Source organism: Halichoeres trimaculatus, unplaced genomic scaffold (genome assembly GCF_033239565.1).
Source record: "Halichoeres trimaculatus isolate MK-OKI-2021-1 unplaced genomic scaffold, fHalTri1.1 fHalTri1_scaffold_6, whole genome shotgun sequence".
Classification (NCBI taxonomy): Eukaryota; Metazoa; Chordata; class Actinopteri; order Labriformes; family Labridae; genus Halichoeres; species Halichoeres trimaculatus.
Window position 1 is genome coordinate 31,149,690 of NW_027437184.1, and position 12,560 is coordinate 31,162,249.

At 37.9% G+C, this 12,560-nt stretch overlaps 1 protein-coding gene across 1 annotated transcript; it reads left to right on the forward strand.

Moving 5' to 3' along the window:
* The first annotated feature begins 1,493 nt into the window (after positions 1-1,493).
* rnft1 (ring finger protein, transmembrane 1) lies at positions 1,494-8,957 on the forward strand. The gene is made up of 9 exons (XM_074672305.1): positions 1,494-1,664; positions 3,503-3,984; positions 4,061-4,137; positions 4,226-4,326; positions 7,059-7,212; positions 7,303-7,461; positions 7,559-7,624; positions 7,716-7,817; positions 7,966-8,957. Exons 1-9 carry the CDS (start codon positions 1,639-1,641, stop codon positions 8,098-8,100), a joined length of 1,302 nt encoding a protein of 433 aa, XP_074528406.1. The 5' UTR covers positions 1,494-1,638; the 3' UTR covers positions 8,101-8,957.
* Positions 8,958-12,560: the final 3,603 nt, after the last annotated feature.

A 12,560-nucleotide genomic window follows, 5' to 3' on the forward strand; every position in this document is an offset into this window, starting at 1 on the left:
GTGTGTGTGTGTGTGTGTGTGTGTGTGTGTGTGTGTGTGTGTGTGTGTGTGCGTGTGTGTGTGTGCTGTTCACTGTCACTTACATTGGTCTGGGCATGGTGTGTGAAGTCAGCTCAGTCAGCCAAGGTCAGCCAAGGTCAGCCGAGGGCACAGCTATTTGTGACAGATTTAAAGTATTTCAAATTTTATTTAACTTGACTTTTTTGTGATCTCATTCCAGTTAGAGTTTCATATGAAAGATGATACTTCTTTAATGATCAATCAATATTTCATTGCTTAAAAGTTAAAATATAACAAAAAAGGTTCAGTGATTACATTTCCACCCTCAAACAAAACATTTCTGCAACCACAGCAACAGCATAGTTACTGCCGAAACAACAGATGTTTTAACAAACAATAAAATGTAATGAATCATCAAACAAGATATTATGATTATGGCTGGTTAAGTGTGTATGTGTGGTTTGAGCGTCAATGACTTGAGTCCATGTAAACAATTTTATGCATTTTACAGGGAAAAATAGCGTTTAAATTCTAATACATTTAGAAAAAAAATAAACATGAAATCCTGCTAAAAATTCTTCTGAAATCACTTTGATACAGAAACCACTAAAATAACAACAACAACAAAAAACTTGTACAATGAGAAACAGAAAATATTTTAATAGGTTGAATTAATTCTTAGTTATAAAATATACAAAGATATGAAAGTTGACTGTCTTTTACTATGTGTCCTTTAGATCTGGTGCAACGTACATATGGTAAGTTTCCCCCAAATAAGATACAAATTTGCACAAATTCCAGCTCTAAATTTGAACCAATTTGGTAGAATAGCCCATATATGTTGTGCATTTTCGTATTTCCTATTTTTGTCAAACCAGCCTTAAATATTCTAGTGAAATGTATGCACTGCTGTTGACAAGCCACTGGTTTTCTGATTTTTATTTATTTATTTATTTATTTATTTATTTATTTATTTATCTTATTATTTTCTTTATTTAGTTATTTCTATTTTTGCAGAATATATTTCCATCATAAGATGCTTCTTGTGTGTCACCTGGGTGATGAAACGCTGTTTTATGGACCATCATTAAGGACTTAACAAGCTGAGGCAGGATTTATTCCTAAATACAAGCAGATTTCAGCTATTTTCTTGGACTCCCATGATTTTTCGCTCACCATCTTCCCCTTGTGTTCATTTTTTTTTATTTTCCTGTCACCTAATTTTATAAAATAAAACAAAATAAAAAAAGATCTTGGGTAAAAGTGTCCTGTTTTATGCATATTTATGGATCAACAAGGTTGTTTTCGAAGTCTGGAAAAAAAAATTAATGTCGATAGCCCCATCGGGAATATACTGACAAAATTGTTTACGTGTTCAATATTGTTTCCTGCCGCTGTGTAGCTGGACAACTTCCGGTGGACACCACTAGATGGCGGCAGTTCAACACTTTTCCCCAGCTGGCCCGTTAATATCCAACAGAAGAAGTCTGTGACGTCTGCTGTCGTAAACAACGTCAATATGTCTGAACGAGCAGCTTAGCCGCTCAGATCAAAGCTTAGTTTTGTTTTTGATTTAATTTTCCCTTTTTTACGTTTGGAGTCTTCGATGTTGTATTAGATGGAGACCAAGCGCTTACTATGAAACTCCGGCTGCAGAATGACAGGTGAGCTTAAGCTTCTGTTACAGCAGATGGAAAACATCTGTTAGCTGCTAATGCTAACGGCTGCTCAGTTAGCTTCTCCTTAGCTGTCTGTCATTACTCTGGGAATCATCAAAGTTTATCGAAAGACTTTGGATTAATATCTAAAATACCATCCACCTCAGGACAGACTCAACTAAACGGTGTAATTGTATTAGTATGGTACATTAACAAGTAAAAAACATAGATTAGTGACGTTTTTGTAGGTCAGAATTTTAGCTTTCTTATATATTCCCACTAAAGTCATTCAGATAAACAAGAGGATCACATCTCCACGATCATAGCGGTACCTACACTTTACTAAAAACACGTGATGTACGTCTTAAGTTATTCAAAGACTAACTCAACTACAGTTGTAAGAAGTGGCATGTGTGCCCTTTGGTGACCCGGACACTTATATTTTTTCATGTTATTATTAAAAATCTCATGTAAAATTCATCACAGTCCACAGAATATTTAGCCAGTAGTGCTGTGAAACCTCCAGGCACTCTTTGGCAAACAGACAGATTTTTATTGGGCTGTAGTGGTTCCCCCATGGTGTTCTCCTATAAATTCTACTCTTGTCAAACGTTTTATGTAACATAGGTTCATCAACAGAGGTGTTAGCTCATATTCTAGGATTTCTTTTCCACCTATTGTCATATTTACAGGACTCTTAGGAGCGACTTTCCAGCTAGTCAACATCAGTCACTGCACATTAGCCAAGGCAGGGGTCTGCAACCTGCGGCTCTTTGACTCCTTTGCAGTGGCTCCTTGTAGCTTCAAAAAAATATTGAAAAAAAGAGTTTTCATTTTTCTTGAACAGGATATTACTGCTATCTGGCAGTACATTAGCAAAATACAAAAAAAAATATGATAAGTTGAGCAATATTATGTCGTCAAATTTAAGTATGCTTTAAAAACTTTAAATTGTTGCAAATTTATAAAATTTCATCTTTTTAAAATATTTTGCAAATTTTTATGAAATTAAATTTTTTCCAAATTTTTTAAAATTTTATTTTAAAAAAAATGGAGGATTTTTTTTTAATTTCAAAAATAATTTAATTTCCTGTTTGTTTTTTTTTGTCTTTTTTTTTTTTTTTTTTTTTTTACATTTTAGCCTCTCTTTTTTTTTCAAATTTTTGCAAATTTTTCAAATTTCATAGTTTTTGAAAGTTTTGGAAATTTATTACAGATAAAAAACTCAAGTCATCACATGAACAATTTCATAAATTAAAAAAACTACTCATTATGCTTATTATTTAATGTATTTTAACTATGTATAGTTATGTATGTATAGTTTTATCTTTATAGTTTTATTGTGAAGACAGAGTAGATCATGTGGCTCCTGAACGACTTCAATCCAGGTGAGCTCAGGCAAATTGGCTCCTTTGGAAGTAAGGGTTGCAGACCCCTGAGCTAAGGGTTCAAATATACAAGCACCTTTTTCTGACCTCCAGTAGCGAACAAGACGTGTTAAACAACATTTTTTAACAAATCCTGTCAGGCATGTGACCTCTGTGAATGGATAGATATCAAACAATTGACTTCACACTGAAGAAACCACTTGTTTTTACCTTTTTCTGCTGCAGATATTCATAGTGAGTGATGCAACTGACCTCTAAGACATTGGGTGAGATTTCTGATCAGAAAACAGAGCTTACATTAGAAAATCAAAGAGATGAAGCATCCCTTTGTTCATGGGGTGCTCAAATCAGCACAAATCTGAAGTGCCTAATGATTACACATCATAAAATATGTGAATTACATTTCCTCTGGTTTTATTGTGACTGAGGTTGTGATCCCTGTCTTTTCTGTCTTAGGAGTGATACCAGAAGAGCACTGAAACTGAGGGAGCCTTCTACTGTAATGCAGCCTGATTCAAGTGAGCGAGGTGCTCGTGCAGGAAATGGCTTATCCCTAACTTTGCAGCCAGAGCTTCTCACCAGGACTCCAGCCCCTGGTGCTGCTGCTGCTGCTGCAACCCCTGCTGCCAACCCTGAGAATGTTGAGGTCCGGGTACCCATGACCAGCGGGCCTGGGGAGTTGAGTGGGGGTGCATCATCCAGGAGGTGCAGAATCAACTCTCACAGCCACTCCCACTCCCACTCTCAGTCCCATGGACACCATCGGGCACATCACCACTCAAACTCAGAGCCAGAGCCTGACTCCCCTGACTCTGATGCAGACTCTGGAGAACCCAGCACCTCATTGTCAGAGCTACGCTGTCTTTTTCGCTGGGTTCAAAAGAGTCTTCCTTTCCTCATCATACTGTGTGCTAAACTGGTCATCCAGCATGCTCTCGGTGAGTTGATCAAACATCATCATTCCAGCTGTAAACACAGGAAATCCTAAACAAACTGCTTCTCCTTATCTTTCAGGTCTGGCTGTTGGTGTTGGCCTCTTTACAACTTTTCTATATGTGAATAAAAACATTCAAGCTCAAGTTTTTCTTCAGGTAAAAACAGAAAGACACTGTTCATTTCTCAGTGCTTTGAGTTGCTGTTTGATTCTTAAATCCTGTTTTTGCCTCTTTGCTCCCTCAGGATCGTCAGTCCAGGTTGCACAGTGCTTGGCTGCTGCTGTTTCTGACCTCTTCCACTCTCCTGCTTTACTACACTTTCCTCACTGAGACACTTTACCATTGGTAAGAGATCAGTTTGCTCAAACTGTGGTGATATCCTTCCTCCTTCTCCTGGGTGAAAACCTTTGAACAGAGTTTTATGTTGGTGTTTATCAGTGGATTGTTCTTGTGAGCCAGTGAAAGGAGCATTGTAGTAATCTAATCTAGTGGAATAAAAGCATGGAGCAGTATTTCGTCATCATGTTGGAACAAAAAGTGCCAAATCTTGACAGAAAGCTGCTTTGGTCACATTCTTAATGCAGGATTTGAAGTTTCAGGGATGAAGTGCTCTGCAAGTTTGAAAGTTACCCAGTCATAACAGGCGGACCAGCTCACTCAGATTGAGAGAAACACTGCGAAACACACTACAAAATACACTGCCTGGCCAAAAATAAGTCGCCACCAAAAAAAAAAAAATCACGCACTTTAATATTTTGTTGGACTACCTTTAGCTTCGATTACGGCGCACATTCGCTGTGGCATTGTTTGGATAAGCTTCTGCAATGTCACAAGATTTTTTTCCATCCAGTGTTGCATTGATTTTTCACCAAGATCTTCATTGATGATGGTAGAGTCTGACTGCTGAGCAAAGCCTTCTCTAGCACATCCCAAACAAGGTGTCCGCGGGGTCTTAAAAAGTAGTAAAAGTTGATGAATCAGTTGTGGGAAAATTAAGGCCCTTAAAAAGTATTAAAAAGTCTTGATCCCAATGTTGTGAGGTATTACATTTTATTGGTATTCAAGCTTTTCCTCCTTGGGACAGTTACAAACTAACCTGACACCTCAGACAGACAGCTCCACCACAGAAATAGTCCATCTGGTTGGAAAATGTTTTCAGGGTCTGAACCTTCAAAAATAACCACACTTGGTGATTGGACGATCATTCTGCTCGTCACACTCCTCACAGACCAGCGTGAGGATCTAGTAAAAGCTTTAGCATCTCAAAATATTTCTCTCTAGGTCATAAGAGTTTCTCGAGCCTCCTGAGAAAATTTCTCGGACTTTTGATGACCTGGGATCTTGGAATCTTACCATTTATAGAAAGCTTCCCCTGATCTCATTTGTTTTGGAACAAATTTTCTTTGTTCAAGTCACCTTTTTACTGTTCACAACGTGACGAGATAAGGTATTTATCAATGCAGTTATGTAGCCCTGTTGTTTGAAACCTGACAACAAGCAAAGTTGTCATTTTGTGAGGCATGGGCTATATGTAGCACTAGCAGCCCGACATATCCGTAGGCTAATGTGACAACAAACTCAGTTTGTACAGAAGTTTAGCAGCCATCCATATGTAGCGCCAATAGAAAGCAAATAACACAATCTCAAGCACGTCCTAAATTTTGATAATGATTAAGTAAAATTCTTGTTTTTTTTCTGCAAGTTGGCCTTGAATAACTGCTGTTACTTTTTGTGGGAATGGGAATGTCAATTAACCTGTCTTTAGTTTCATTTATTCTTTCAAGCTTTATTCCTTCTCAGTTTACCTAGTTTATGTTAAAATGCAAACTACAACCGTCAACGATCGGTTGCTAACAACAGCTTAAAGTCGCGATAAGGTCTTAAGACTTTTTGAAAGGTTTTTTAAAAAGTCTTAAAAAGGTATTGAATTTAACCTCAGGATTTCAGCATATACCCTGCCAAAGATTCTCAGTGGGGTTAAGCTCTGGACTCTGTGGGGGGCAATCCATGTATGAAAATGATGTCTCATGCTCCCTGAACCACTCTTTCAACATTTGATGAATCCTGGCATTGTCACGTTGGAAAATGTCCATTGATGGACTAATCTAGTCATTCAGTATATTCAGGTGGTCAGCTGACCTCATTCTTTGAGCACAGACTGTTGCTGAACCTAGACCAGACCAACTGCAGCAACCCCAGATCATAGACTGCCCCCACAGGCTTGGACAGTAGACACTAGGCACGATGGGAGATCACTTCATCTGCCTCTCTTCTTACCCTGATGGCCCATCACTCTGGAACAGGGTCAATCTGGACTCATCAGACCACATGACCTTCTTCCATAGCTTCAGAGTCCAGTCTTTTTGCTCCGTAGCAAATTGAAGCCTTTTTTTCCAGTTATCCTCTCTTATTAGTGGTTTTCTTAAGGCTACACAGCTGTTCAGTCCCAATCCCTTGAGTTCCCTTATCATTGTGTGTGGAAATGCTCTTACCTTGACTATTAGACAGCAACAACCCTGAGTTCTACTGTTTTTTTCTTTGATTTGATTTCACCAAACGTTAAAGTGATCCCTGATCACAATCATTCAGGATTTTTTCTGGTCACATTTCTTCATGGAAGACACTATCCCACCGTTCTTCCAGTTTTTAATAACGCGTTGGGCAGTTCTTAACCCAATTTTAGTAGTTTCTGCAATCTCCTTCTTTGTTTTCTTTGCTTGATTCATGCCAATGATTTGACCCTTCTCAAACAGACAACATCTTTCCCATGACCATGGGATGTGTCTTTCCACATGGTTGTTTAAGAAATGAGAAGCAACTCATTGCACCAGTTGGGGTTAAATACCTTGTTGCCAACTTAAGATAACTGCCCATGCAGTAATTACCCAATAGGAGGCTCGTACCTATCTGCTTAGTTAAATCCAGGTGGTGACTTACTTTTTGGCCAAGCAGTGTATGTATATACACGTGTAATAGAGTTAATTTGAACTTAGATCATTTGTGCCACATAACCTGCAACACTGTGTGAATATTACTAACCCAACATGTGTAATAACCAGTCAATGATCTCCTTCCAGCCTCATCTTCCTCAGCCCATCCATCGAGCCGCTGGGTTTCTGGGAGGTTCTGTGGGCCGTCAGCATCACCAACTTTGTAATTAAGTTCCTCTTTATGGGGATTAAGTGCCTTATTCTGCTGCTGCCATCCTCCCTGGTGACCTACAGAGCCCAGGTGAGAGCAGTGTGAAAAAGAAACTACTCGAAAGTTTAACCTGTGCAGCGCTGGTTCAGCAGTTGCGTGTGTGTGTTTGTGTGTTTCCAGGGCCGGTGGCTGATGCTGACGGAGGAGATGGGTCAGGTACATCAGGCCGTGGCGCCTGTTCCACTGTGGTTCCGCTACCTGGTCACGTACCAGGAAGTGGACGGGACCCCTGGGCTCACACTGGGGGTCCTGCTGGCTTTGCTCTACCTCATTCTGAAGGTCAGTGTGTAGAATAACACATCTTTATTGTGCTGTTGATGAAAAATGAAAGCATGGTTATGCATTTTTTAAAAGCACTTGTTTTTCTGCCTCTCAGCTTTTAGGATTGTACAGTCAGTGGACTTCTTTACTGAAAACTGTGAGGATATTTCTAAAGGGCGAGGTCAGTGGTTAACTTGTTTAAAGGTTTAATAGACACCTCTTAGAATGGGTGAGCAGCTGTATTGAGACAAGTGTTTTCTTTTGTTTCTCAGCACACAGGTTCAGCAGCCAGCAGAAGTCAGTGCAGCGAGGCTGGAGATGTTTGCCCCATCTGTCAGGGAGAGTACAGGGAGCCGCGAGCTCTGATCTGTCAGGTAAAAAACTGCACAGCCATTGCAAACACGCTCAACCAGTGTAAACACAAAGTTATCAAAGACATTTTTCAGCACATTGTGATGATTTCAGATGATCCTCCTCTGTCTGTGATTGGATCTAACTAAGGTATTGTTTGGTTCTGTGCAGCACATTTTCTGTGACGAATGCATCGCTCTGTGGTTTAACCGAGAGAAGAGCTGTCCTCTCTGCCGCACCGTCATCACAGAGAAAGTCTACAAATGGAGGGACGGAGCCACATCTCCTCACCTGCAGATTTACTGACGACAAGTTTTTAGTTGTGGGACACTGGTATTAACTTGTATTTAATAGTTTCTTTTTCCTCTGGCTGAATCATAATGTACACACTGTTTTTTATCAGCAAAGGGCTGTGACCCTGACAGACGGGGGTCTGTTTGGACACATGACTAGCACCAACAGTAGGTATGTCTCTGGATTATTCACCAGAACATCCATCCTGGGCACTTGCAGGAAAGTTGATTATTTTCCTGTTTATATGATTTTTTTCTATTTCAAGTATTTTTTCCTTTTTGTGTTGTTTTGCTTTTTTCATGTTATATTTCAAACGAGCTTTCCTCATGTGGCAGAAAAATGTTCCTTCCACCTGTAAATACGGGAACGTCGGAGAAATATATTTAAAGTATTTTCAGATTTTTCCTTTGTGATACATTTGAACAACCTGATGAGTATAGACCTTTTCCTATCCAGTGTTTCAAAACCTGAGGGGTTCATTTTGGGATTAATTACTAATGAATGTGTGGAGGTAATCAGGAGTGCTTTCTGAACCCTGAATGTGTTCAAATAAATGTGAGACCAGAGGGCTGATGGGCGGACTGTAAAGGTTTGTATGAAGCTCTGTACACAGTGACAGCACAGTGGTCTGGGTGAACAGTTTGCTTTATGCTTTCATCTTTTATGACTTCTTTTCACAGCTAATGATAAGGATGCAAAGGAGCACCTGAGATTTAGTTACAACATAAATTATTTTTCTATCCAGGGGATGTGACCTTGCTTTTTTAAAAAAACCAAAGACCAGGAGAAAAATCTATTTTATTATACGGTCTGTTCACTTTATTTTTATCCATTTAAATCCATGAACTATCTCAATAAAATCTACATTTCAGGCATTTGTGTGACTTCTTGTATGTCACTGAGTTAAATTCTTTAACACTGGTGCCAAATTACACCCGAATTGTTATATTAGCCCTTTGACGGGCAAGCACACAGAGATATTTATGAAAATTACTTAATTGCTATTTTGTAATGTATCTAGGCTATAATAACACACTTCCATGACTTTTTCCTAAATGGGGTCTTTTTTTCTGATTTTACACTCTGTATCCTTGGGGATACATTGTCAGTTAGGGGTATACATTTGAAATTAACTAATTTTTAAAATGTGACATTTTTAACTTTAAAAACATAAAAACAGCAATTATTTAGCTCCCCTTTAGATCTAGCAAACTACTTTTTGGAAAAACAGTTGGAAAAAAACTGAACAATTTACAATGTTTTACGCATGTATTGAGCTGTGGAAACAGGCTTATGCAATATGTCTATACTATACTATACTATACTATACTATACTATACTATACTATACTATACTTCACTGTACTGTTCTATACTATACTATACTATACTATACTATACTTTACTATACTATGCTAAACTATACTATACTTTACTATACTACACTGAACTGTACTATACTATACTTTTCTATACTATACTATACTATACTATACTATACTATACTACACTATACTATACTATACTATACTACACTGAACTGTACTGTACTATACTTTTCTATACTATACTATACTATACTATACTATACTATACTATACTATACTACACTATACTATACTATACTATACTACACTGAACTGTACTGTACTATACTATTCTTTACTATACTATACTATACTATACTATACTATACTATACTATACTATACTATACTATACGATACTATACTGTGCTATACTATACTATACTGAACTATACTGTACTATACTATACTATACTGAACTGTACTGTATTGTACTATACTATATTATACTATACTATACTCTACTATACTATACTATACTATACTATACTATACTATACTATACTATACTGAACTGTACTGTACTATACTATACTATACTATACTGAATTGTACTGTACTGTACTGTTCTATTCTATACTATACTATACTATACTATACTATACTATACTATACTATACTATACTATACTATACTATACTATACTATACTATACTATACTTTACTACTTTTTATCCAAAACATCAACCTCATTAATGAAAACAAACAGTGACCAGGAACTGGTCTATGGTCACCACCTGCATAACAATTCCTTTATTGGGGTTGTCTTGTTTATTGCCTTTAATTTTCACATGTAATCTATTCCATTGGCACAACAGCAGCTGAAATTGATTCAAAGTCAGTGTTGCTTCCTAACTTAATAGGTTGATACCTCAGAAGTGTGACTGACCTGGAGTTACATTGCTATGATTATTTGTTCCCTTGATTTCTTGGGCAGTATACCCCTATCCAGACAATGTATCTTCCAGAATACAGACATTCAACACCTGATTATCAAAGCTGTGTAAATGTAAATCATCATCCCTAAAAATCAATGCAAAAATTCATCCTTGAGGAACAAGATTTTATAAAAACAAGTCCTGCCAAAATATAATTCACATGAAAAAATTAGGACTTGCCTCATGGTCACTGTCTTTTTCCACAAAGGCTGCCATTTTGAAATTTGATAAAAATGTATCAATATAATTTTGAACGCTGGCATGAAGTCACATGACCAAATAATTGACCCATGCCCCCCTAAAATTGCCAGATGTCTATATCTCCTAGGATACAAAAACCATTTAAAAATTAAAGCAGACTTGCTGCACATTTTGGAATACATCTACCTTAAAACTTTCTAACGTCAACTGAGATACCTGTAATTTAATTTTTCCTGACTGAATCAGTCATCCGTATTTATCCATCTTTAGAAAAAGACTTTGGCTTTATGATAAGTACTTTCACTTTTACCTGATTTTTTTTTTTTTAAATTTATTGCACTATGAACATCAAGCTTATTTTGTCGATCTGAAAATTATTTTTAATTATTTAATTATTTTTCAGATTTTTTTTTTCTCCATGCCTAAAGAAAAATGTCACTTTTCCAGCAAAGCACTGAAACTGGGCTCCTCGCAGGACGAATTTATTGTAATCTGATCGTTTCCATCCACTGTCAGTTCAAAACCTGTTTTTTTGTTGTGGATTAAAATTTTAACTGAAGATTTCTAGAAGACAATGTTAGACAAGTTTAACAGGATTTCTGCAGGTTGACAGCTCTGTCCTAATTCACCTCTCTTTCTAAGAGCTTAACAGCTGACACACCTTTGAACATAAACAAGTTAAATGTCACCTTTAGACATGAACTCCACCTCTTTCGGTTTAAATGACTTTGTAGAGATTAACAGCTTAGAGCGTCTCTCACCAGCTCTGCTGTCGGAGTCTGCAGGACAGAGTGTTTTTCTCTGTCAGAGATGTTTGGGGTCCAGTAACTCCTCGGGCTGATCTCATATCTGTACTGCAAACCGTCATTTTTTCCCCACTCTGAGACCATCCTGAGGCAACACTTAAGTTTTTACCACAGTGTCAACAGGCAGAGAGGGAATGTGCTGGAGTCCTTTGCTGAGCACTGAGTTCATATGTTGTCTGTGATCAGACTGTGGCTGATGTCTTGTGTGTTGTTAAGGACTGATAATCAGTATTTTGGGGTCTTGACCAATCAGAATCATGCATTCAAAAAGGTGTAATTCAGTAAGTCATGTCACACAACCTATTTAATGCTCCTGTGTATTTCAATGTGTAGATTTTTGCGCCCTTCTGGAGGCACATTTACAAAATTAGTTCCCCCCATTATCAAATCTTTTTTTTTTTTTTATTGAATCCTTCATTAATAATATCTCCAGAGGAAAATACACATGCAGGCTTTTCAGTCTTCAGCTTTTCATCATTAAGTCTGATATCTACATGTGGCAGCAGAAACAGAGGTTCCTCCATCTATCCATCCACCAATCCCATTGTTCAGGGGTTGAAGCCAATCCCATCTGTCACTGGGTGAGAGGCTAGACACACCCTGATAGTTTGCTAGCCTGCAGCGCCCAAATAACTGCTGAGAATTTAGACATCTTCTTCCTGATGGTTATATTTACTTGTGTTGGTCAAGTTAAAGCTCCTGTGAGGAACTTTTGGCCTGTATCGACTTTGGCGCCCTCCTGTGGACAAAGCAGGTTCTGCTTATCATGCTTAGGTAGCATCATAGACGATAAAAAAAATGGACATCATGTTGCCCGGCTCAAAGTGAGCCACAAAAACTGCTCCCCCTGGTGGCTAGCTGCAGTATAGGTCAAAACCCATCTCTCCAGTCAATCCAGATGGGCTGTGGTCAAACTTTAAAAAATCATTACACCTCGTAGAAATGTTTCTCACATCCAATTATTGTGGTGATTTGAAGATATTGTTTGGCTGCCTTGTGTACAAGTCCTCTTTTTTCTGGAGAGTTTCGTTTTCATTGGTTATATGAGGCTAAAAAAAAGGTTTTACGTCACGTTAAACGATGATTGAAAGCTGCCGTTCCAGTGTATTTTCATCAAGGATTGTAACATATGTCGGGAGGTAGAGCCAAGAAGTGATTAGAC